Raw genomic sequence first — 27,629 nt, 5'->3', positions numbered from 1 at the left:
GACCACACGTCCCCTCCACCAGGGAGTAACCTGCCATCCCTACCTCGGCCTGGAAACCCTGGCAGGACCCCCTGTGCCCCACCGCGGGCTGCTCCCTGGGACAGCTCGCACAAGCAGGGGTGGGGGCCTTTGTGGGGGAATAACACCACGGCCCCCAGAGTGAGACCCCCAAAGCGCATAAAGGGAGCGTTTGACCACTTGCGAACCATGCACCTGCCGAGGTGGGGATTGAGACACTGGGGCAGCGAGACGAGGTGTCCAGAAACGACTCGTCCAGGTTCGAAAGTCAGCTCCAGGGTCAAAGAACTTTGGGCTAGATCAAGAAATTGCTGAATGCCAAGCTGAGCGCTCTCTTGGGGGTAGCAGGGAGCCATGGCAGGGTGAGGAGCAACTGAGTAAAGCGACCAATCATATTTTAATAAGATCTTTCTGTGCTGAAAGCTGCGTGAGACGGGGCCCTGCCCCCGGATGGGGCGACAGTAACTCATTCTCAGCCCAGCCTCTCCTACCTCCCAGGTGGGCACCTTGAAAGTGCTCGGCAGATCTGATGATGACTCTTCCAACCGCTGTTTGTTGTATTAAGGCACCGTGAGACCCATGACTCCAGCTGGCTGGCAGACCAGCATGCACCCCCCAGAGTCCTCTCCCTGTCACTATTTACCTCGGGTGCACAGGGATGGGGTTCCTGGAAGCCAGCAACTAAGAGCCTAGAGGGCCCCATGCACCTCCCCCACCGTCCCTTACCTTCAACTGTTGCTGAAGCTGGCCGAGCTCCCACCGGATGCTGGTGTTCTCCTGGGTCACTTTCTCTCGAAGGCCCTTCTCAAACACGGACTCCCCCAGGGCCTGGGCAAGCTGCATATCAAACCTGTTCAAGCACAGTGCATGTCACCGCAGTGTGGCGGGGACCCCTGCGACTGGGGGGTGGGGTGAGGGGACAAGGGCTGGAGAGAGGCCGTGAGCTTGCCGGGAACCCCAAGAGAGAGGCAGAGAGAGGGAGAGAAAGATGGGAGGTTTTGCTCGGTGCTTTCATGTAAGGCTACGGATGTGCTGGAGGAATCTAGAACGCCAGAGAGCAACTTTTAGGATTCATATAGAGTTTTCAAAAAAATAATGGAGACTTATAAAACACGACAAAATACATGAGTGAAAACCAGGCTAGAATAAAACTATATACAGAGACGGAAAAAGAAGAAAAAACATAGAGAATGATAGAAAACTCTCGTCTATCTGGTTTGCCCATACATGTGAAGACTCTTTACATCTACAGGGCCCAGGTTTGGGGTCTAATGGGCACTGACCGGTGAAGGGATGGAAGTACCTAGCTGTACAAACAAGACGGAGTCTACACTGCGTCCCCGACAGGCTATCGTCTGGCTTCTGCACTTGTCAGCCATGGTAGAGCCCAGTGATTCTTGATAAAAGGCTGGACATTAACACATTCGGTCTTGCCTTCATTGTCTCCCTAGCGGAAAACACAGAGACTCGACAGTCCTCTTGGGGGCTGTCCCGGGAATCAGGAAATGCCTCGTCTGGGGCCCGCCTGCCCCTCCGCGATGGTGACAAGGGAGTGAGAAGCGCCTCCCGGATTTGATATCATTCCATGCAGCTGCCTTGAGCTTCTCGCCCTTTCCCAGACAAGGAAACCAGTAGAGAAGGTTCTGCCAAGCCTCAGTAAGATGTGACCTTGGTCACTTGCCCTTGGCCCGCACGGAAAGCCCCCAGGGCTCCAGGAAACTGGGCATGGCCAGAATGGCTGAAAGGGTGTGGGGTCTGGGCCCTGGTGAGAAGAAAGTCTCCCCTGTTCCAAGACTATCCAATGTATCTTAACACTAGATGGTCATTCAAAGCCTCAGACTCCCGAGAGAGCCCGTCGTGAGTCACATGAGGGAGTCCTCCAGTTGGAAGAGCCCAGGAGCTTTCTGATTGGCTGATGGTGACATCATTCAAGAGGCACCACTGGCCCCCTGGAAAGGGAAACATTGCAGTGGTAATAATGCTCCAGAGTCCCAGAGTCCCGGGCTCTGCGCTAGGGTCCGTGTAGTTCTTGTAACGATTCAGCAAGAAACATGTAGTGATATCCGTTTTACAGAAGGGGAGGCTGAGGTTCAGAGAGGCAGAGTGATTTGGCCCCAAAAGACAGCCGGCATCCAGCTTCTCTGCAGTCTTATTGAGCCCCCCCATCTAATTGGCACAGGAGGGGGCAGATGGTGGGGGCGAGGCAGCCACAGAGGGTTCTGAGGAGTCCCTGACCTAACAGGCCACCTGATGCCAAAGAATGGCTCCTACAGAGACCAGACCTTCTGGAACACACCAGCCGACCAACTGCCTGAGGCCAGAAGGATTCACACACCCTCTTCACCCCACCCGAAGCAGGTCTGGGGTCTAACCTCCAGTGCGTGTGCGAGTTGGTGAGCCCAGCACAGGCCTCATCGCAAGGAAGCAGGCTGGGAGTTCCATCGGCCCTCGGAACGGAGCTCTGTGACCCGTGGGGTAACCGTGACTACAAGAAGCCAAGCCCAGATGGAACCACTTTGGGCCGCTGTGGACTTAGAAACCATAGTGGGGACAGGGAAACTTGATGGGCGTGGAGACATCAGTCCATCCAGAGCCCAGCAAACTGAGGAGGCGGTTACATCTACACTTTGGTTAGACTTCGATATGAGGAAGTGTTGCTCCCTTCTAGATCCTTCCCCACTACAGTCATTTTGCCTGATTTCCCATCATTAGAGTGAGGCTTCTATTGTCTATAGGCTCCCTGCTAAAATGCCAGTCCACCTAGAAAGATAATGGCTGCCGTCTGCAGTGAGCTTTAAAACACGAGTTAATGTCTGCCAGGAGATGGTAGAGGGACAGGCAACATCACAGGACAGGTAAGTCTTAGGGGGAAGCAACGTAAGTATGAGGAAATGGGGACTTTCCCAGGGGAGCCCCATTGGGAGGGTCTTGAGTACCTAGAATGGAGGATTCTGCCCAAGGGCCGGCAGGGAAAGACCAGAGAGATGGAACTTTCTGGTTGCATAAACTCCATGGACAACCCCCATCCCCATCAGAGAGCGGAAACCCTCCATATAAATGCTCAGAACAGGAGCAGAGGGGCACCTGGGTGGCTCAGTCGATTAAGCATCTGCCTTTGGCTCAGGTTATGATCTCAGGGTCCCGGGATTGAGCTCCGAGTGGGGCTACCTGCTCAGTGGGGAGTCCGCTTCTCCCTCTCCCTCTGCCCCTCTCCCCTGCTTGTTTTCTCTCTCTCTCTCTCTCAAATAAATAAAATCTTAAAAAAAAAAAAAAAAAAGAGCAGGAGCAGAACCCACGGATGAAGGCTGAGATTGTCATAACTGACAGAAACCCCGGGAAGAGACGGGAGTCCCCACGTCCCGGTTTACAGATGGGGTCTGTAGGAGCTATTCTTCGGCCACAAGTCCAAGACTTCTTTCGGAACCTCAGTCTCTCTCTGGCCCAGAGAGGTGGTATCATTTGATGAGGTCACACAGGAAATGGCCCAGGTAGGACAAAGCCATTTTCCCCACCGCAAGGACAAGGTTCAGCCAGAGTCCCCAGGAAGGTGGAAAAGGAAACAGAGGCAGGTGTCAATAAAAGATTAAAGAAACCTCTCTTGTTTTGGAAGGGCATTGCTAACAACCCCCCAAAGATCCTTTTATTTTTTTCACATGAAGAAGCCAGCTCAGAAAAGCTCCAAGTGAGAGAAATAATATTTAATTATGCAGACCAAGTGCAAAATCTTTGCCACTCCCATGAAAATATAATGCAGCTTGCCACCTCTTGCACCTTTCATAACATTTTTCTGTATTTTTATCCCAGGCTAACAAAAAGAGGCCGTATCTTCTCTTTTTTGTCTTCTACAAAGTCTCCATTGGAGGTCATCTGACTCAAAGCGGGGCCCTAAACACCACTAACTACCCTCACGAAGCAAGCTGAAGGGCTTCCGACACAGCCAGGGTGTCCAGGGATAAGTCAGCATAGACACTGAGGCTTTGCAGATGAATGCTCCCGGGTCCCAGTCTAGGATCTACCATTTGGGGAGCATGGGAACCAGAGTGCGGCTTCAAGCCTGGCATCGTGTTCATGCACAAGGCTCCGTCCGTCTGTGCCAGAGCTGCTCACGTGACCTGAGATCCCAGGCCCCAAATGCCAAGGGCAATGAGTTGATTTTTGGCCTCCCCGTTCTGTGGCCCCATGTCCCACAATGGGGCTAGGCATCAGACTTCAGTCCATTGGGTCTACAACCATATCATTTAGTCCTCACCGCTATGGGGTATTCTCTTCCCTGACCCGAGGATGAGAAACTGAGGCTCAGGGGGTTGAATGACTTGTCCAAGGTCAACTAGAAAAGGGCACAGGCAGGTCCTGAACTGGGGTGGTCTGACATCAGCGCTCACTCCCCCAATCACCATGCTAGGGTGTCCTTGCCCTCCATAACCAACTCCTCACTTGATAAATGGGGATGTTGAGGCCCAGAGAGGCCAAGAAAGCTCCCCAAGTTCACATGGCCGATTGATCGGGTAATAGCAAAGAATTGCTTCTCGCTGTATGGTGGGAGAACCCTACAGGAATAAGGTGTGAGGGATGGGGCAGGATATTAGAGGCTGGAGAAGGGGGTTAGGCCTTGTGGATGGGGGCTCTGACAGAAGTGAGGGGGCTGAGGAGGAGAACCTGGAGACCCCAGAAGATATCCCCGCCCCCCACACCAACGCAGCCCACCCCAGAGCCCCGGCGATGGGTGTCCCATGCAACTCACTTCTTCTGCTTCTTCTCAAGCTCGTGATTTCTGCTCTCCTGGTTCTCCAGCTGGAGGCGGGTGTCCTCCAGGTCACAGGTCAGATGGTGGCACTTCGTCTTCAGCTTGTGGGCCAGTTTCTTGGCCCCCTCATAGGCGCTCTGCAGCTCCCCGAGCTGTGGGAGTCACAGAATGAAGCACCCCGCTTGGCCGCCCCTTGAATGGAACTTTCTACTTTTTATCTCAAGCAGCTGCTGTCCCTTAGGTGAGCGTGGAGGGAAGACAGCAGGTGCTGGAGCCAGGGAGACCCTGATGGGACCGCTTTCTGCCTGTGTCGCCACAAGGAAGAGACTTCTCTGACCCTGTCTGCTCAGGGGGGACACAGGGGCAAGTCCATCCATCCCTTGGGGTTGTGTTTAATCTGCTTCCAAAATCATCCTGCCAAGGCACCCACAGATTCTTTACACGCCCTGCCTCAACACGACAGCCCCGTGAGTCCTGTATCATTAATACCCCCATCCGTGGGCATCACCTCCGAGCCATGCGGGGATTAGCCACGAAGCAGCCAAAATGGCCCATCTCGAGGATCTGCCCAGGGAACCCACGAGACAGCCTCTAAAGGTTAGGGCCGTAAATGGCACTTCTTGCGACGGGCCAAATTACACAGCAATACACATAATCGTAAACAAACAGAAAAGCAAAGCCTCTCGCCTCTTCCTCGAGGAAAAACCCTCCCAAATGTCCTAGTTTAAATCTGGGTGAGAGGACAACTCAGCACACTTGCTTTGAAGAAATGGCCTCATTAAAGAATTTCTTTAAATAAGCAAAACTCTGAGTTAATGAAGCCTGTAATTCTAAATTCAGTCTTTGAAGTTAATGGGATGTTTTCTGATATTCTGTGGCTCAGAAAAGGTTGCAGCTTTATGACTTTTTAATGCGGCATGAATAGCTCCCCCCTTCCTTGGGGAAACTGACCCGCCTTTATAATTTGTTACTAAAGAACTCTGCTGTTTCCTTGCAGTTGGGTTTATCCACGGCTCAGGATGGGTTTGAGGACCACAAAATCATGTCCATCTTGGAAGTGGCCACTAAAATCGTCATCGCCAGGGATGATACTGAGCTTCCTTTGTTTAGAAAACTGCATGTGTTCTCACCCTGGCCCCCCTCTGCAAGGTGGCCACACGATGCTTTTCTCTCCCTTGAGGATATATATATATATAACAGTAGGGCAAGCAAATATGACCTCAATTCTAACGGGGGGGGGGGAGGGGAGGGACCAAGAAGTAAGCAGATAATTATAATACATCACAATGAGGTTTATACCTGAGGACACAATTCAGGGGCACCCAACCAGTCTGTATCAGGGGAGACTTTCTGGAGGGAAGGGCATGTAAGCTCAGATCTTAAGGATAGTTGGAGGAATCCAGGTCAGGGAGGAAAAGGAAAAGAAAAGAGTATGTGCAAAGGCCCAGAGGTGAGGAAGACGAAGGCAGTGCAAGGGAAGAGGATAGAGAGCCCAGAAATAGACTCATAGAGATAGAGACATTTGATCTTTCACAAAGGGAGGAAGGTGATACAATGAGCAAAATAGTCTTTTCCACAAATGATGCTGGGACAACTGGTCATCCACATGCAAAAAAAAAAAAAAAAAAAAAAAAAAAATCTTGACCCAGACCTTAACTCCCTCACAAAAACTAACTCAAATTGGATCAGAGACCTAAAATGTAAAATGTAAACTATAAAGCCCCTGGAAGATAATGCAGGCTGAAACCTACACACCTTGGGTTTGACAATGACTTGTTAGAAGTACACCAAAGGCATGACCCATGAAAGAAACAGTTTATAAGCTGGACTTCATTAAAAGTTAAAAATTTCTGCCCCGCAAAAGACACTCTTTAAGAAAATGAAAAGACAGGGGTGCCTGGGTGGCTCGGTCAGTTAAGAGCCTGCCTTCAGCTCAGGTCATGATCCCAGGGTCCTGCGATCAAGTCCCACATCAGGCTCCTTGCTCAGTGGGGAGTCTGCTTCTCCTTCTCTCCCCACCCCGCCGTTGTGTTTTCTCTCACTCTCTCTCAAATAAATAAAATATAATAAAGAAAGAAAAAAGAAAGAAAGAAAGAAAGAGAAAGAGAGAGAGAAAGAAAGAGAAAGAAAGAAAGAAAGAAAGAAAGAAAGAAAGAAAGAAAGAAAGAGGAAGAAAAAAAGACAGAAAAGAAAGACAGAAAGAGAAAAAGCGAATGAAAAGACAAGGCATGGACTGGGAGAAAATATTTGCAAAAAACATACCAGATAGAGGACTCTTATCCAAAATATACAAAGAACACTTAAAACCCAACCAGAAAACAACTCAATTAAAAAATGGGCCAAAGACCTTAAAAGACAGTTCGCCAAAGAAGAAAGACCGTGAGTAAGCATACAGAAAGGTGCTCCACGTCGTGTGGCATCAGGGAAATGCGAATTAAGACAAGACACCACCACGCACCTAGGAGAACGGCCAAAATCTGGAACACAGACAACGCCAAACGCTGCCAAGGATGTGAAGCAGCAGGAGCTCTCACTCAGGGGTGGGGGGGATGCCAAATGGGACAGCCGCCGTGGGACACAGTGCAGCAGTTTCTCCAAAACTCAACACATTCTTCCCACACGATCCAGCAATGATCCCCCTTGGGATTTACCCAGAGGCGCTGAAAGCTTCTGTCCACATGAAAATCTGCACGTGGATGTTTATTTCAGCTTTATTCATAGCGGCCAACACATGGAAGCAACCAAGATGTCCTTCAGTAGGCGGGTGGGTACGCTGTGGTCTGTCCCGACAATGGCGTATTATTCAGCCCTCAAGAGAAATGAGCTATCAAGCCATGGAAAGATGGAGAGGAAACTTCAATGCCTAGGACTCAGTGGGAGGAGCCAGTCTGAAAAGGTGACGTACTGTAGGATACACGATATGACATTCTGGAAAAGGCAAAGGTATGGAGGATGAATTGCTGAAGCAGAGAGGATTTTTAGGGTAGCAAGGCTCCTCTGTAAAACTACAATGGAGGATCCATGTCATGATACATTAGTCAAAACCCATAGAATGTACAACACCAAGAGTGAATCCTACTGTATACTATAGACTTTGGGTGATAATGATGGGTTAACGTAGGTTCCTCCATTGTATCGAGGGGGCCGCTCTGGTCGGGGGTGAGGGAAGCTATGTATGTGTGTAGTCTAAGCAGGGGATGTCTAGGAAAGTACGTTCCTCTCTCTTTTGCTCTGAGCTTTAGACAAGTGAGTGTGGGGGGGCCTGGGTGGTTCGGTTGGTTAAGCATCTGCCTTCGGCTCAGGTCATGATCCCGGGGTCCTGGGACTGAGCCCCACATCGGGCTTCCTGCTCAGCGGGAAGCCTGTTTCCCCTTCTGCCTGCCATCCCCCTGCTCGTGCTTGTGTGCATGTGCTCTCTCTATCAAATAAATAAATCTTGAAAAATAAATAAATAAAAAAACAAGAGAGTGTGGTTGGATTCAGCACTCTAGAGCCAGTACATTCTTTTAGGAGAGCCGAGTCTCTTCCCAATTCCACACCCAGGGCGCTCACAATGGTAGGCTGAGATTGGCCCCGGTAGAAATATTTACACCATGGAAATTGGCAGTTGGCAAATGATAGACATCAGGGTGTTTATTTTCAGAGGCCCAGTTACCAGCACAACCCTATTTGGGGTGTAAGCTGGTTGAATTGTAGTCTGGGCGTAGTTGGAGACCATGCAAAACAGGCAGAGAGGCCAAACTATCCCTACATTCATCTGGAAAACACTAGATGTGAATACCTGATATTTGTAATGTCCAGCTGCACTTTCAAGAAAGGAAGGAAAATTTCGGGATATCCGAAATGCAAAGGACATAAAACAAGAACCATGATGGTAGACGCTGACACTCCGGCAGCCAGGGTCGGGGAGAAGAGGAGCAGTCAAAAGTTCCAGAAATATCACTAAGGATCATGGCTGTGGTTGAATGCCCAGACGGAGATAAGAGACAAACCTTGCGACCATGGAAGGTGGGGGTTGGAATGAAGACCCCTGCATTAAGTCAGGACCCTCAAAGAGCTGCGCCTTGGGGTGAGGGGGCAGGAAAAGCTCTACCCACCAGCCTGGAAGGGGGTCAGAAGGCCTGGTGCCAGGCTAGCTCTGGGTGGGGGAGACTGTATTCCCATAAGAAATCAAAACCCTAGGTCTGTGCCTCAGGTGCGTTGAGAGATCGAATTGGCACTTGGCCTGTGTTGCAGAAGTCTGCAATGGAGAGAATTTCGCATAATCTCCGGGGCTGCTGCAGAAGACAATGCAAAAGTGCTCCTTCTAGAGAAACGCACTAAACCTTGTAAACGTAGGGCTGTCGTCAAAATCAAAATAAAGGTTTTTTTTAATTTAAAAGTAAGAACAATCAACACAAAAATAACTAACTACATACAAAATTCACCACGAGAGTCAGAGGAGGAAAAGAACATTCCACCATGCGGACCACCTGGGGCTCCCATGGCGGGAGTAAGTGGGGCCTGTTGAAGATGAGCTCACAATCAAAATTTATAAAACACTCAAGGAAACGGTCCACCATGAGAGTCAGCATAACTTGCAACAACAGCACAGTTGGAAAGAGACTGAAAGATTTCTTGGCCACAGTGGGGCAGGTGGGTGTGGGGAGAGGCAAGGAGACCAAGTAAGAGGTTGTTGCTCTGGTCTAGATGAGAAATGGAGGGGGCAGATTAGAGGCAAAGGGGATGGATAAGAGTGGATGATTTTAAGGGCATACTGCAATCATTCTGTAGAGGAGAAAGATCTGAGGCCCAAGATTCAAGGTTCTTTATTCCAGAGTCTTCTTTCCCCATGTATAACACCCACAGGTACAAAAAATGTTTCCCATCTACCACAGTGACTAGCACTTGTAACAACGGTAGAGGTGGAAAAACACGAAATGGGGGTGCCCTCTTTCTCCCTCCCTAGGTTCGGCCAATACCTTGAACAGTACTGCTAAGGACTTGCCCAATCTGACCCTTTGGGGACTCAGACTAGCTACCATCTCTTACCTTCTGTTCCAGCTCTTTCCTGGATGTCAGCTCTGAGTCCAACCTCTCCTCGAATTGCTGCAGACGCTTCCTGAGGAACTCGTTCTCCATCTGAGCACAGTCGAAACGCATTTGCCATTCGTCTGCTATTTAACAAAGTCGGGGGTGGGGGGGCCGGAGGGAAGGCGAGGTGAATGAGGGTGGTTCTCTCACACTTTCTTAGCTCTTTGCACACAAGTTTACAATACAGAGTTCCTGAGGCCTGACCTTGGACTTCAGGTTAAGAAATTCTGCTTTAAGTCCAAGTTAAAAACAAAACAAAAAAACCCACTTCTTGCAGGAAGACTGTCCTGACCACCTCTAGTTATCTAAAGTTATTGGCTGCTGACTATTCTAAGCTCAGTTGCTTCATACTGTTAAATTTCTCTACAAGCATACACATGCTTCTCTCTTTCTAAGGAAATTCCATAACCACCTAGGTTAGGAGAGCTCTTTTCATCATTTGTAGATCTTCAACCCCCTGTAGAAGCATCCCCTACACACAGAAGTTTCCCCCATACATGTTGATACAAGTGTACCAACTGGAATCCTCTCACTGGCCAACCACACTGGGTGACAGTATGTAAGCAGTGACCGCTGGTCAAGTTAATGAACAAATCAATGAACAATAATTAAAGGGTCTACTGAATGCATAACAACAGAAACATTGGTTCCAAGATATCTCTGTGTGATAACAGAACAATCCCTTGTTTCAGTAAAAATCTAAAAAACTCACTTGCTGGTGTGATGAAAACTATTTGACTGAATGGAATGGGCTAGACCAGGTTATGATGTCTTTAGATTATCTGAGTAATAGAGTAATGTCCCTTAAGGTAATGGTGCTATGGGAAACATTTCACATGTGGACAGCTGAAGATAGTGACCATCCACTTCATTCATCTCTCCATCCATCCATCCATCCATCCATCCATCCATCCATCCATATCTCCATCCATCTATCTCTTCATCCATCCATGTTTCTATCCATCCATCCATCTATCCATCTATCTCTCCATCCATCCATCCATCCATCCATCCATCCATCCATCCATATCTCCATCCATCTATCTCTCCATCCATCCATGTTTCTATCCATCCATCCATCTATCCATCCATCTCTCCATCCATCCATCCATCCATCCATCCATCCATCCATCCATATCTCCATCCATCTATCTCTCCATCCATCCATCCATCCATCCATCCATCCATCCATCCATATCTCCATCCATCTATCTCTCCATCCCTCCATGTTTCTATCCATCCATCCATCCATCCATCCATCCATCCATCCATCCATCCATCTATCCATCCATCTCTCCATCCATCCATCCATCCATCCATCCATCCATCCATATCTCCATCCATCTATCTCTCCATCCATCCATCTATCTCTCCATCCATCCATCCATCCATCCATCCATCCATCCATCCATCTATCCATCCATCTATCCATCCATCTCTCCATCCATCCATCCATCCATCCATCCATCCATATCTCCATCCATCTATCTCTCCATCCATCCATCCATCCATCCATCCATCCATCCATCCATCTCTCCATCCATCCATCCATCCATCCATCATACATTGTTCCATCTACCATGCAGTGGAATGCCCACTGATTATACTACTGCATACCAGGCACAAGGGATAATGAAACAAATAAGTAACCACTCTATCTTCCAGCAGAACCTAGTACAGGAGACCAACATACAAAAAGACAGCTACAACCTAGAATGATCATCAGAGCTCTCATAAAGGAAGCTTATGGAAATCCAGAAGAATTCAAACTCATAAAAGCAGCAAACGTTTTTGTTCATGATTGTGTCTGAGGGACTTACTACAATGCCTAGCATATCATAAATGCTTCATAACTTTCACTGGATAAGTAGATGGATGGATGGATGGATGGATGGATGGATGGATGGATGGATGGATAGGTGGGTACATGGATGGATGGATGGATGGATGGATGGATGGATGGATGGATGGATAGGTGGGTACATGGATGGATGGATGGATAGATGGATGGATGGATGGATGGATGGATAGGTGGGTACATGGATGGATGGATGGATGGATGGATGGATGGATGGATGGATGGATGGATGGATAGGTGGGTACATGGATGGATGGATGGATGGATGGATGGAACGATGGATGAATGCTTGGATAGATGGTAGGACTGAAGTCTTAGAGGAGGTGACCCCAATAGTGATTCCCACATAACGAACCCAAACAGGATGATAAAATTGTAAGGAGTTAGAGCTTGTTCAGTTTTCCACCAAGATAAATAATATCATGGCAGAAAAAGAACCCTGTCTCCCCACCAGGGAAAAAAACCTCAAACAGCAAGTGTCTGCTTGGTAGGCGTGGTCAGTGTGAGCAGATGAGGAAACCGTTCTCCATTCCTTGAGGCTGATTTCCACTCCAATGCCCCTCATTGGGGTGGGGGGGCATTCTTAATCCATACATATAATTCAGCCCTTCATGATCCATTTTTCCTGGATTTAGCTGACCTCCCCATGCCAATTGCAAATTTCTTGAGTGCAAGGGCCCAACTAAAATCCTTCTGTTACCCCCTCCCCCTGGTGGCCTGCTCCGTGCTGGTTGCAGACCATAAAAGGTCCTCTCCCAATACTTAACCATGCATGGTGGGAAAACAGCCATGTTTTTAATAATTGATTCTCCCGCTTGAGCCATTGAGGAAGTTGTGGTGGCCTTGCTGTGGTGTGATTAAAGTGTTTTATGGCTCCCTTCGACTTTCCTATATTTTAGAAATTTTCTGTAATGAGTATGTATTGCTTTCATAATGAAAAACAAAATATTTGTGGATTTGGCTTCCTGGAACGAGCATGCAGGGCTGAGACACTATATAGCATTGTGACTAATGCTCTCATGATCTAAGCACACCTCCCCTCCCTTTCAGCTCCCAGATCCTCCCAGAGAGAAACAAACTGGGCCATCCATTACAGTCAGGATGGAACTGGGGCCGATGCTCTCCTGGGGAAACTCTGCTGTCCCACCCGCCCCCCTCCCCTGGACTGGGCGAACCCATTTCCCACTTGCTGCCTGTATCCTCCCCTTCGTTGGGTGCCACGTCCCAGAGAATCCCAAGCTCCCCTGGTAAGTGCCTGCCCTGGGGGTAGCCAGGATGAGAGGAAGCAAGAGCGGAGTGAAAATTAAATGCACTTTGCCTCTTCACTGCCTCCTGACCTCTGTTCCTCTGAGTGTCTCTGATGTTTCTAGGGCATGATTCCTCTGGGGGCACCAAAGGAATGATGTCAACGTTGTATAAAAGCTGACGGACACGCCAGGCATTCTTCTCACCTGTCTCATTTAGACGGGGGAGAGGAGTAGACAGAGATGTCCCCGTGCCCCTTGAACCATGAGATGTGGGTCTCCCGGCAACTGTGTGAGCCAGGCATCATCAGAAAACCCCGGCTCTGCAGAGCGATTCAGGGGCCTCGCCTTCTCTCCAATAACTGCTGAATGCCTGACACCACTTTTAAACAGGGACAGTAGTAGTTCCTGCCCCAGAGTTTACGGACACCGATGACCACCCCGCTATTAACAGTATTAGTAGTAACAATAAGGTAGCCATGAACGTGGCTAAACAGCTCCCATTAATCACCTTGGACAACATCCATTCGAAAGATGAGCAAACCGAGGCGCACATGTCTTGGCCCAAAGCCACCCACCTCGGAAGAGACGGAGTCTAGATTCAAATCCAGCAAGGCAATCTCATCGATTCCTCTTCTAAACACTGAAATGCCTTGCTCAAAGTTGATATGAAAAATAGTCATACGATTATAAAGGTGCCTTGCCCTAGAACCATTTTTTTTTTAAATCATTCTTTACGTTCTTACTAAAGTGTACCTGTCATGTTGATAATTAGCCATCCGGGCTATTGTTGGGCTCTCTGCTTCCTGTCTGCACTAGACCAGAAGCTCCGGGACGGCGGGGCCGTGCCCGAGTGCTCTGCCAAAGTGCCAGCCCCCCAAGCAGTGTCTAGAACATAGTAAGTACTCAGTGTGTGTGAATCAATGAATGAGTGAATGAATGAATGGCACAAACAGACAGCATTTTCTACCCACATCTAACCGCAAGAGTCCCGGTCTGCTCACCTCCTGCAGTGTGGCTCCTTTCCAAGTCACTCAACTGAATTTTCTGCTGGGCTTCTTCCAACTGCTTCTGCACTTCTCCCAAATTCTTCTGGACTTGCTCATACTTGCTCTGGAAGAAAGGCCTCGACGTGTCAAACCGGAGCTCAAGGGAGCCTGGGCCTGGCCGTGTCCATCGTGGTGCCTCCAGAGCCAGACACTGTCTAGCCCCTGCATAGCGCTCATTCGGGACACCTCCAAGACCAAGCCTTAGGAAGACCCCCATGTCCTCCAGGACCTTGAACACGGGAGCCCATAGCGAGTGCCTCTTGCTTGGGCTTACTGCTCTCACATGCGAGGAGATGGGGAAGGGGGCAGGCCCAACCACTCCCAGCCACCCTGCTCAGCCACAGCCACCCCCCCCCCGGGGACCACCGACCTTCAGCTCCTGGGCCTCCCGGAAGGCACGTAGCCGCTCTGCCCGCTCAGTCTCCAGCACCTGGCAGGCCACGTCCCCTTTGAAGTGCTCATCGGCGAGCTCTGTGGTCAAGTCAGCAATCTGGAATGGGGAGGGTTGTAACAGGGTCACCGGTGGGCGCCGCCACCCCTTCTCCCCCCAGCAACCTCCACAGGACCCCCCGGGGACAAATCGCCAGTTCTCGGTATAATGAGGTGGTTAAGAGCGTGGATGTCAGAATTTTATTGGTCTTGATGTGTTAGAATTCTTGGCCCAATGCACACCAGCTGGGTGACTGTGAACCAGGCAGGATACCCACCTGATTCTCAGTTTTCTCAACTTTAGAGGGTAGGGGATAACTTAATAGAATTTTTTTAAAAAGATTTTATTTATTTATTCGACAGAGATAGAGACATCCAGCGAGAGAGGGAACACAGGCAGGGGGAGTGGGAGAGGAAGAAGCAGGTTCCCAGGGGAGGAGCCTGATGCGGGGCTTGATCCCAGAACGCGGGGATCATGCCCTGAGCTGAAGGCAGACGCTTAACGACTGAGCCACCCAGGCGCCCCAATAGAATTGTTTTGAGAAGGAGATCAACCGCATAAAGCTTAGCACAGGGCTGCCCCATAGTAAGTGCTCAATTAAAAAAGTTGTTCTAGCAGAAACTCTCCTTACCCATCCTTCCGCAAGCCATTTTGCTGGACGGACCAACAGGCTCCCCTCAGTAAGACTCACAGGTGCCCACTACATAGAAATGGCGTCCGCTAGAAAACCTCTCTATGGGGGCACCTGGGTGGCTCAGTCGGTTAAGCATCTGCCTTTAATTTAGCTCAGGTCAGGATCCCGGAGTCCTGGGATCAAGCCCCATGTGGGGCTCCCTGCTCAGCGGGGAAGTCTGCTTCTCCCTCTGCCCCTCACCCCACTCATTTTCTCTCTCTCTCTCAAATAAATAAAATTTTTTAGAAAATAAGGAAAAGAAAAGAAAACCTCTCTAAGGGTCCCCATGGTCTACCTGCCTCTACCAGGAAATAGCCATGTACACCCGGCCCAGTTGTGCGTGTTCCCCACCCATTTATGCCTGTTGCATTTCTGCTATAATTACTGATTAGATTAGCTATGACATACACCTAAAAAAATACGACCAGGCAAAGAGCTTCCCCGAAAATTAGGCGGAATGCATTGGAGGAAATGAATACACGTGAGTTGCTTCTTAAAACTCTTAAAATCCTAATTCAAATACATCTATTTTGTCAAATAGTTGCAGGTGCAAAAACTATGGAACAAACACAATGAAAAAATTAGGCTTCTGGAATCCAACTACTTTCCCATTTGCTCTGCTTTAATGACATCAAAAGTGGAAATCACGTAGTCGTGCGTTAGGGGCATGGTTTAAGAAAGGGAAGAAGCGGGTCTGCAGTCCGGTGCTCAGTCTATAGGCCATGGTCCTACCTCAGAAATACAGCGAGTTAAGGCAGTCTGTTTCGAGGCAAAAATAAAAACACTTATATATGTGTATATATATATATATATATATATATATATATATATATGTATATATATTTTTTTAAGATTTTATTTATTTATTTGACAGAGAGAGGGAGATAGCCAGCGAGAGAGGGAACACAAGCAGGGGGAGTGGGAGAGGAAGAAACAGGCTCCCAGAGGAGGAGCCCGATGTGGGACTCGATCCCGGAACGCCGGGATCACGCCCTGAGCTGAAGGCAGACGCTTAACGACTGCGCTACCCAGACACCCCGAAAACACTTATATTTTAATAAAGTCCCACTTACACTGACTTTTTTTCCCATCAACGACCAGCTACAGGCGCCTGATGGGTCAAGGCTTCCGTGCTATTGTTCTAACGTGCAGCCTTCCAGGTTCAAGGATACGCCAAAGCAAGTGAGGAGAGAAACGGATAGAAGTGGACTGTTTATGACTAAGAGGCTCAGATATGACCTCACACAGAAGGGTCGTTTGGGAAACGGAGCCTCCCTCCACGGAGGGCAGTAGTTAAGAGACAGGGAAGGAAAAGGAAAAAAAAATAGAAGTAAGGTACAGGGTTCAAGTCCAGACACAACAACTAGCATATTACATGACCTTGGACAAATCTTTTCCCCTCTGGGGCTGTGGTCGCCTGAGCTGTACAATGCACTACATCACGGAATGTCTGTTGTCCTTCTGGTATTTCCATCTGATGCCATAAATGTTGCCCGTAAAGGTGTCTAAACACTTCCCTCTCCCATCAGACCTGGTGCACGGCACCGAGAAGCGACTGTGGGGTGTTGTCACAGACGTTAAGTGGTCCTTGCAGCAGAGAATCCCGCTGCCCTCCCCAGCTAGTTCCCATCAACACCATCAGCTCACAGGCGGTCTCAAAAATCATTCCTCTGCCCCACAAAGAAGGAGGATGAAGAGCTATACATTTTGACATGAAAAAAAAAAAGGCCCCAAGATACAGTGCCATTTTAGGGGGGGGAGCAAAGTTGCAGAATAGAATGTTTGATATGTTCCTATTTTTGTTTCGTTTGTACTTGCACAGAAAAAGTCACTCCCGGACTGTTAATAGGGATTTTTTTTTCCCTAGAAGGGGGGGCTCACAGGGGACTCCCATTTTCTTGTGATTCATTTCTGTACTGTTGATTTTTTAACCAAATCGGAAAAACACAAAACGAAATACATATCTTTTTAAAAAATAGACCCCAAAAACAGAGCTACCAAAACAAGGATGGCTGCTCTAGAACATTCTATGCTGCCCACTTTTTTCCCCCTCCTCCAGCCCATTGGCTTCCCATCTTGGTGACCACACCAGGGTCGGCTCAGACTAAAATGCACGTTTCAGTTGAAACAGGGGGAAAAGGAGGCTTAGGAGGAGCATTCCAAAGTCACATCGCAAGTGAGTGACAGGGCTGGGACTTGAGCCCAGATGCCTCCTGTCCAAGCAACGGCCGCCACTTCACAAACCAGGGGCTCTCCCAGGGTGTTCCTGGCTGTCTCTGGGATGGGGCTTCCTGTTGCTGTTCCTTACCCTGGTATCTTTAACGTGTTCTGGGCAAACACTTTTGCAGTCCCCGGGGATGGGCGTTAAAATGTAGAGCCCAGGAGCCCCAGAACACCCACACCACCGTAAGCTTCGGTGGGACCCAGGGATCTGAATTGCAACATGCTCCACGGTTCTTCTTAAGAGCAAACAAGTTTAAGAATTACTGCCCTAGAAATTGCCAGAATCTCTTCCTAATCTTGGCTTCACGCTTGGCTTTCGCTGGGTTAGACTGGCTTACTTACAGGCACAGAGCAGCACTGGCGCTGGAGGAATGATCATTTGCAGTGGGCACTGAATACGGGCTGGAGTAACCCAGGGACACGCCGGATCACGCCCCCAATCCCCCCGCCTCCCCATCCCCGCCATCAGCGTTGATCCCAAACACCAGGATTGTGTTCTCCCTGCCTTAGCCAATTAGTGTGAAATTTAATTTGCGCTAATCAGCCAGAGCAAAGGGAGCACAAAATTAATTTAATGCATTAATTTTGAGTTCTACACACCCCAAGTCTAGAGCCCAAAGGACAATTAATGCTTTCAAATGGGGGACACAACAGACGTTTCTCACAGGGACAAGCAGCCCCCGACCTTTCCCTGTCCCCACCAACCCCTCTCCCTTCCTACATTTCGGGGCCCAAGGGCTTTATCCATAGAGGTGAGGGGTGGGCACCACGCCCAGAGCTATTAGGTGAATATAAAATGAAAACCAATTTAACGAGAGGAGAGCCTGATGGGCAAACCCAGAAGGATCCTTGCAGATTACTCAAGGACCAATTAACTAGAAATTACTCCAAAAACCTCCCCGGATCCACCACTTAAGCCAAATCATCAGAAACTCTCTTTCTCCTTAGGGACAAGGACTCCAAAGGTCTGTCAAAGAGAAGGGGACAGAAATGAATGAATTCGCGGTACATTTCGCACGGAGTGAAATAGAAATAATATCTATCCTGCTCCTTGGCATCATCTGCAGTTTGAGAGAAATGGTGGGTAACAAAAAATGTTGATGGACATTAAATGCTGAACGCACATGAGACCCTTTGGGCTGTCACTGTCACTCGTCATTCATTATGTGAGCACCAGCTGTGTACCAGGCCCTGCCTTCCAGGATCCACCTGCCAAGCTGGGGACATAAAACCATATGTGGAGAACCCACGTGTCTTAGCCCAACCCTGTCGTTGGTTCTTATATCCAAGAGCTCTCAAAAGTCCCCGGATGATCTTATCTCTAGAGAACAAGCTGTTTTCCCAGTACGTTCCAATTCAACGAAAAGAATTGGTTCCTCATAAGCCCTGGTAGGAGGAAAAGCTCACAGTCACCAAATGCTGGGCAGAGACATCTTTGTCATTGCCTGTTCACAGAACAGAAAACTGAAGCATTGAGTCATGAAATGATTCGTCCAAGGTCATGGCTGATAGGTCCCATGGGGCGTCCGGCTCGGGCAGCCTGAATCCCAGGTCCTGACTCATAATTACAACACCATCCCGTCCCCGCATCCGTCATTTGACTCAATCCCCCACCCCCAAGCCCCTGGGGGTCAGCAGTGTACCTGGAGCAGACCCAGAAGGATGGGTGGGGGAGGGGGAGTGAAAGTACCAGCTGCGTGAGCCTCAAAGTCAGGGTCAACCTCAACTGGCAGGACAAAGGGTCTGCCCACTGCAGAGCCAGCCGGCTGGTGCGCTGTTTGCTTGTCAAGGAGATTAAGCCATGACTTCAGTCTCACGGTATCTGCCCTCAGAGCTGCTTCCGTCATTAGGGGAAATTCAGAACAATTCTCTAGCTTAGTGGTGGGCTCCGGGGTTCCCCAGAGACTCCCTCTGGGCACCAGGTCAAGCACCACCCTGTGTATTTCTCTCCCCAGCTGGATCCCCCGCCTGCTATGAAGTGATGGTAATAGCTTAATCATCGTCACCACTCCAGAGAACGCTCACCAAGGGCCCGGCCCAAGGTAACCCACAGAACCTTCTGAGCCACATGGAGAGATAGGTACTGACATCTCCACATTCAGGAGGAGGACCTGAGGCGCCAGGGTGCAGACTCTCACCCAAGGACGCCCAGCCAGCCAGCGGCAGAGCTGGACGAGAATCAGGGCAGCCTGGCCCCAGAGCCTTCACTCCTAACCACACCGTCGAACTGCCTCTTGGGGGCTCAAAGAATGCATAATAATGTATGGGCACCAAGGAGGAAAAGAGGGACCCACAGCCTCTGGCGTGTCGGTGGGAACGGGCCACGGGGCCACGCTGGGAGAAATGTCATGCCTCAGAGCGGGACACATGGGGGGGTGACACATCACTGACTGGCCTTGGGGGGAGAGGGGCTACCATGAGCTTTGGAAGGGGTCTTCAAAGTGCCATAGCACCCCCCCCCCCCGCATACAGAGGAAATAATCCCGTGGATGCTGCCCCCTGCAAATCCCAACTTGAACATGTGTTTTGGTCCAGCCCCCACCTTCAGGATGGTGCTCAAACCTCTACCAAGATTCTCCCAGCTCCTGTGATCTGGGCCAGCGTCAGGCACGGACCCCACTCCATAACCTCCCCCTCCCTGCACACGTGAGACCCTCCAACCACTAGGACTGCAGGGGCCAGCCCGGGTCCCACCCTCTGCCTCCGGTCTTGCTGCGCCCTCCACCTGGAATGCCCCCCCATCTTGTCTCCTGGCCGGCTCTGGCTCCGCGGAGGGAGGAGCCACTCCCTGACCCGATTCCCAGTCCGAGGAGCTGCTCCTCCTCCCTCGCTGCCTGTTTGGAGTCAGCCGGACCCAGGGTCAAAGCCCAGCTGTGTGATCCTGGACAAACCCCTGCCCCTCTCTGGTCTTCACTGTCCCTGCCTAGAACACAGGGGTACTAATCACATGTGTCACCGCACCCACCACAGACACGTGGCTCATTAAATATGACGTTAATTGCTCAATCCAACCTTATTTCATTCCTTCATTCCGTCGGCATTGACTGCTTTGAGGGCCATAGAAAGCGCTGAGATGTAATCCCATATACGTTAGCGGCGGCGGTGATGTGAGAAGACGTGCTGTGTATGGGACAGTGTAATCAATACTTCACATGCACCCCCCACACCACCCTGCGAAGACGAATATGGAGCCATTGCTGTCACCATGCTGCTGAGAATGACACAAAAGCTCAGGCACTGGAAGGACTGGCCCATGGTCCCATGGCAGGGAGGGCCCAAAGCCAGCCGCCCTCCTCCACCCTCTTACCCTGGACCAGACACACCAGGTCAGGTCAGCCTAGCCAGGTCTGAACTCGTCCAAGTCCCCAGCTTTTTCATCTGTAGCAGAGTACGTAGAGAAGACATGACGGCCCCGTTTTTATATGGAGAAACTGAGGCACGCAGAATATTCCCTCTGTGCACTCCTCTGTGGGGCCTTAGCTAAGCCCACGGTGGTCATCTGGGACGAGGCCCACATTTTGGCCAGAGAACCGAACTGCAGCCAGCTTTCTGTGGGAAGGACAGTCTCCCCAGCATGTTCCAGCAGCTAAGGCTCGAGAGACCCTAATATCCCGAGGTAGAGAGGCACGCAGGCTGTCTCACTGTCCTGGGGATTATGGAGCTGCCGTAACCAGTCCTCAGAGCGCTAGGAGTCAGAAGACTTGGTATACGATCTAGACTCACTCACCACTTGACCACATGACCCCTGGCAAGTCACTTCCCTTCCCTCCTGAGATAAGCTCCTGCTGGCCACGTCTGTGACTAGCCAAGGCCAAACCCCCCAGCTCTCCGCAAATACACTTTCCCACCTAAACCGTACCCTGGTGTATCCTAGTGGATTCTCTCTCAGCCATTCCTTACCAAAAAGCAAAACTTCTCAAGCTAACGAGACCAGACATCTGGAGTGCACGGACCTGTCTTTTGCTATAAATAAAGTCTTCGGGAAAACCCAGAAGATACTCCAGAGAGGGGAAAAAAAGCCATCCCATTCTCATTTTTCTCCATGTGCTCCCACAGCCTTATAGGAAATCCCTATAAGAGAGACCTGCTTTCCGGTGAAAATAAAAAACCCCACTTTGCATCCAGGCAGATTTTGCACGCTTGAAGAATATTTATAGCCAGCTTCCTGGAGGCGTCTCGTCTCCTCTTCTGCTCCTTCGCAAATGAAGCACTTAAATCATTTTGCAATAATGTTGTCTTTTTAATAAGCCTAGTCAAACGGAGTTTCCACTGATAAGGCACAATGTGTTTTAGCAACTTTTTTTTTTTTTTTTTGACAGAGAGAGAGACAGCCCGCAAGAGAGGGAACACAGGCAGGGGGAGTGGGAGAGGAAGAAGCAGGCTCCCAGCAGAGGAGCCCGATGTGGGGCTCAATCCCAGGACCCTGGGATCACGCCCTGAGCCGAAGGCAGACGCTTAACAACTGAGCCACCCAGGTGCCCCAGCAACATTTCTATCAATCGTTTCCCCCTCCTACCGAGACAAGCGGGTGGGGTGCAGAGGCCGTGACCGGGGCCAGGGGTGTCTTCGTGATACATGGCCCGAAGGAGTGTCTGCCTCCCAACCGTGAACAGAAACTCTCCTAAGAAAGCAGAACCGCATGAAAGGAGATACCTTCTACCTGTTCCTTAAAGTGTGGTCCCCAGACCAGCAGCTTCCGCATCCCCTGACAGCTCATGAGAAATTCCGAATCTCCAGGGCCTTCCTACACCTACTGACTCAGACTCTCTGGGGCTGGGGAGCAGCAGACTATATTCTACCACATCCTTCAGGGGATTGGGACACACTTTCGAGGATGAGAACCACTGCTCTCACATGGCGTGACTGCGTCGGGTTCACCTCGGGGCTCATTAAAAAGAAGCAGTGAAGGACGCCCCCTCCCCCAGGATTCCCTCCTGGGTCAAATCCTTGGGAGATGGGATGGGGAAGCTACAAGGTACACAGCTCCCCCCAGGTGATTCGGATGCTCTGTAAAGTATAAAAGCAACCAGTTTAAAAAAAAAAAATCAAAGTAGCTTTTTGGTGGAGGGAAAAGAAATAAAGACCTTTCTTCAAAGAAAATCTTACTTGGGCCCCAGTATGCTACATTTCACCAAATCTCAGCTGCCTCTGATGATAAAATGCACCATTATGGAACATAAGAAAAGAAAGTGCTGCCAATTTTTAGCGTAAGATGCTTGTGATTGTCAAGATGCATCACAATTACAGAGACGCAGAAAGGTGGAAAATAATGTGCATCTGGGAATCAATAAAATGAAGAATGAAACCAAAGAAGTGTATCTATTGCCATTGACATAGGTTTGGGAGTTCTGGAGTCCTTTGACCTCTTCTTAGTGCTTTGGCAGGTCTGAAGAGACTCAAGACTTCAGAAAATAAATCTTCCAATTACTGCATCCAAAAAGGCAAGCCACAGAGCAGAGGGAGAGATCTGTGCCACACATATCCAACAACTGAACTTACAGCCACGGTATATAAAGAGTTGCTACAAATCAATAAGAAACGCAGTAGGAAATGGCCAAAAGGCTTGAAAGACCACTTCGCCAAAGAAGATACCAAATAGCCAAACACATGTGAAAAGGCACAAATTAAAATCACCATGTGAGATTACTGCACGCCCAACAAAAATCGCTAAATGAAAAGGGTGATACCACGTGCTGGTAAGGGTGTGGAGCAACTGGAATGTCACCCACTGCCGTGGGAGGGTAAATTGATACATACGATTGAGCAAACTGTTTGTATCCATTAAAATCCAATACAGAAAGTACTTAAGACCTAGCGATTCCATTCAAGTGCATTCCTAACAGAACGTGTATCGTAGGTGCCCTGAAAGACGTGGGGGAAGAATGTTCACAGCCGGTTTATCCATGACAGTTCAAAGCCAGAAACAACCAAATGTTCCTTTAGGGTAGAAAGGATCATAGTGGTCTGCACACATGCTGGCATACTACACAGCCGTGACAATGAACAAGCCACAACCACCCACAACAGGGACGATTGTCACAGTGTCACATGAAAGAAACCACACAAATAGGTACACACATGATTGCATCTATGAAAAGTTCAAAAATAGGGGGAAAAAAACCCCACCCAATCTATATTCCTAAACGTCTGTGTAGTGGTTACCCTTGGAGGGCAGTGACTGAAAGGGCCATGAAAGGAGGTTTGGAAGGAGCTGGGAATTCTGTGTCTCCATATGCGTGTTGATTGCTTTGATGTGTTCAATTAATGAAAATTCGTTGAGCTGTATACTTATGAGGTGTGCATTTTTTTGAATGTTGGACCTAAATATAAAGTTTAAAAAGAAGGAAGAGGAGGGGGTGGGGAGAGAGCCCGGGGTAGGAGGAGGAAGGAACCATAACACTCAGTCCACCTGAATGTGCTTCCTTGAATAAAGCTCTGCTTTGCCTCCTAGTTGAATTTTTTAGGGAATTGATGTCATGCCCTTGGCTTGCAGTTCAAGACTGCGTCCACAAAAGCACTCCTGCAGATCCCCTCTTTTTTTTTTTTTAAAGATTTTATTTATTTATTTATGTGACAGAGAGACAGCCAGCGAGACAGGGAACACAGCAGGGGAGCGGGAGAGGAAGAAGCAGGCTCCCAGCAGAGGAGCCCAATGTGGGACTGGATCCCGGAACGCCAGGATCACGCCCTGAGCCGAAGGCAGACGCTTAACGACTGCGCCACCCAGGCACCCCCAGATCCCCTCTTCTATTTACTATACGCACATGACTGAGGTTGTACTTTGCCAGGTTACTTAGTGCCCCTTTTCATGTGGACTCATAGAAGAAACTTCTCGGATATCTCAATACCAGGGAAAATTGGTATTATCTTAGGCAACAGGTGTGTGTGTGCACACATGCATGCGTGTGTGCCCGTGTTTAACCTGGGGACAACATGTCTTTAGAATATCTTGCTTCCCTCTTTGCTTTGGTTGCTAGGAAGCTCAGTGTCAACATTTCAGTTCACCTTTCATGGCTCCATTCACCCATCTGGTGTCTTTTCTGCACCGGGGGCTGGGCCACTGTGATGCGCAAAGACACACCCCTGCCCTTAGGGCCTCAACGTCTGGCTGGGACACAGGCACACCAAGGAGGGGTTAGGACACACCCATCGGTGCAGTGACAGGAAGCACAAGGCCCCAGGATAGCTCATCACAGGGGCCCAACCCATCCTCAACAAAGTTAAGGGTACCAAAGGGTTAACGAAGGCTTCCTGGAAGAAGTACCACAGAACTGGGTGAAAAGGGATAACCAGGCGTTAACCAGGTGAGAAGGGTGGAAGCCCAGCCCACGAAAAGTCTGGGAAGTGAGAGCCAGTCTAAGGCTGGCGGTAAATTTCTGTTTCCTACATCTTCCTCTGGTCTGATGTGCTCTTCCACTCTTATTTCCCTTCGCTCTGACTTTCTTAGCTTTTAAATTTTATCTTATTTTTGCCAGGCCCTGTACATCTTTCTGTAACCATGTACAATACAGACACAAAGAACCTGAGTAGAATATTCCGCGGGAGCTGACACTGTGAATGCTTGGTTCAGGTCTCGGAAGCCGGCCCCTCCCTTCCTTCTCCCAGCGCTGGGCAAGCTGCAGCTCTAGAGGCTGGTGCTGTTCCCCTCATCACTCTCTCCAGGGTCCCCGGCACCTGAGGCGCCTCAAGCCCCCAAGTCCAACTTGACAGTTTGTGTTGAATTACTGTATCAAATGTCAGCTCCGTGGGAAGGAGTTCCTACAGGGAAGTCACCGATATTCCCAGCCCACGCACAGCTCTCTGATTTCTGGCTTCTGCTGTTCTACCATTGCTACTTCCTGCAAGAGAGGTCAGGTTGCACGCACTCTAGAGCCTTGAATGAGACTGGGGGGTGGGGGGTACTTGTGTGTCTTTTCCTCTCTTCCTGACAGTATTTTCCCCAAGAGGGCATAGACCCATGGTACAGCCTTTCCGCCCAGCCTCACCTAACTCTATGTGCTGTGACTGTCCCTTCCAGGAGTCCCTGCCTCTTCCTTGCCCGTGGGAGTCACACAGAGAACCTCTGGTGGGGAGAGGGGACACAATTATAAGGAGAATGAGAAGGGGTGGAAAAGAGATAGCTCCCACCCCAAACTTCATTCCATGTCCCCACATGAGACAGCCAGGCTCAACTTGAGCTGTCCGCAGAGGAAGGAGAATGTGTTCTGTTGGCTTGATCATGAACCCAATTATAGCCACCACTATCCACATACAAAATCAAGCAATATTACTGGTAATAGTAGCATTACGGGCTCACTGGAGCCAAAGCTCCAGTTTGGCTTGAAACTGACAAATATTATCCCATGTTGCCTCAGGACCTTTGCACTCGCCACTTCCACTCTTTTCCCCAGATTTGCACATAGATGGCAACGCCAAATGATTCACCACTAGACTCAGACATTTCAATCCATGGAAGCCTTCCTGAACCACTTAGGCAAAAAAATAGCCTCTGCCCCCACCCCCACTGTCAACTCCCTCTGTTTAATATCTACAGCACTTGACCATTCAAAAGTAGTTCGCTTGTTTATTTACTTGTGGTCTGTCTCCCTCGATTGGCCTGGGGACCTGGTGGGGACAGGGATTTTGCCTTCTCCCTAGCTGTATCCGAGGTAGCCAGTTGAATGCCTGGTACATGGGCAGTGCTTACCCATATTTGCTGAGTGTGTGAGTAACTGGGCTTCCTTTGAGCTCCAGCAGGACCCTGTGAGCTACCCAGGGCTCCAACTGACAGCTGGGACTGAGGATGAGATGGGCAAAGCACTCATCCTGGGCGCAAAATGCCAGGGAGTGCCAAGACACTCAGAAACCAAGATAAATAACATTCTAATGCAATATTTAAGAAAGGCAAAATTAATGCCAAAAATCCATGATGAATAAAACATCAAAAATTTAAATGAAGACAGGATCCCACTGTGCCGACTGCGTTACTTGCCTCACCTTAATCCCGGCCCACTAGTCCTGCATTTATTTGAAATGTCGGTATTTGGCTCATCATGGATTTTTTTTTTTGCATCAATTTACATTTTAAAAGATCCTGCATTGAAATATGATTTATCTTGCTGAGTTTTTGGCACCCCTTTAAATTTCATGCCCTATGCAACTGACTTACTAAAGTCCCAGCCCTGAAAAACTGACGGGAACAGCAAGTTTCCATGGACAGTTCTTCCCTGATCTACCCACAGTTTCCCAACCGCGTTATACTCTATGAATTTGTTTAGGAATTTGGAACTTGCAGGAGTTCCCTTGGGGGCAGGGACCGCCTGGCTCCCGTCCTCATCCCCAGCCTGTGAACTCAACACCCAACGATGGACGGAAGACGTTAGCAAGGCGGTTATACTCCGGGCCCCCCCCGGCCCTGATGTAATTTCCAATCACATGGCCCTTTCCACCCCCCAGAGGTGACCACCACCCTGAATTTGGTGTTATGATTCCCATGAAATATCTTCACACCATATCCATATGGCAGATGCCCCACTTCATAGACAGTATTGTCCAGCATACGTAAAAAAAACTAGTATGTACGATTCGTATTTTAAGGATTTTTTTATAACTTAAATCATTTTTCTTCAGTGTTATGTTTTCGAGGGTAATCCATGTAGATTCATGTATCTCTAGTTGGAGAGTCAGGACATGTTTTCTATAAAGAGCCAGACAGTAAATATTTTTAGTTTTTGTAGATCATAGAGTCTCTGTGACAACTACTCAGCTCTGCCACGGTAGCAGGAAAGCCACCAGAGATGATACATGAATGAATGGCTGTGGCCCTGTACCAATAAAACTTTATTTACAACAACAACAACAAAAACAGGTGGCCAATGGTGCTTGGCCTTATGGGCCATAGTGTTCCTGTCTCCTTATTCGTTTTTACTTTTGGCAACTCAATTTTTAATCTAACAAAATGTGTTCATCCGTTCTCATTGATAGACTCCAACGTGGGTGTTTATAATTTTTCCACATGACAAGGCCACTTCTATACATCTTCTCGTCTTTTCTTATGTAAGTGAGACAGATTCTCTAGCATATATACCCAAAAGGGAATTGCTGGAGCACAGCGTACAGACAGAACCAACGTTCGGAGACAAGGTTAAGTTGTTCAGGAGCGAAGAGATCAATTTACACTCTCATGCAGCCTGTGAATTCCTGCTTCTGGACAGCCTTGCCCACACATGGCTTTCTCAGACTTGGATTCTGCCGATTGGTACTTATTGTGGTGTTAATTTGCATTTCTTGATTGCTAGTTAAGCTGAGCATTTTTCATGAGTCTCCTGGCCATTTGAA

General features: G+C 49.1%; 1 protein-coding gene across 1 annotated transcript in view; it reads right to left on the bottom strand.

The window, feature by feature from the left end:
- Positions 1–27,629, bottom strand: part of MYO18B (myosin XVIIIB) — a gene marked incomplete at its 5' end in the record, with an annotated part of 232,250 nt that overhangs the window by 110,473 nt on the left and 94,148 nt on the right. The window contains 5 exons of the mRNA XM_045791207.2: positions 745–868; positions 4,760–4,914; positions 9,794–9,918; positions 13,942–14,050; positions 14,357–14,476. Coding sequence (XP_045647163.2) covers positions 745–868; positions 4,760–4,914; positions 9,794–9,918; positions 13,942–14,050; positions 14,357–14,476 — 633 coding nt within the window. The remainder of the gene's footprint in view (positions 1–744; positions 869–4,759; positions 4,915–9,793; positions 9,919–13,941; positions 14,051–14,356; positions 14,477–27,629) is intronic.

This window comes from Ursus americanus, chromosome 30 (assembly GCF_024610735.1).
Source record: "Ursus americanus isolate L20-20 chromosome 30, mUrsAme1.1.p, whole genome shotgun sequence".
NCBI lineage: Eukaryota > Metazoa > Chordata > Mammalia > Carnivora > Ursidae > Ursus > Ursus americanus.
The sequence above is the reverse complement of the archived record's forward strand: the minus strand, read 5'-3'. Positions and strand labels throughout refer to the sequence as shown.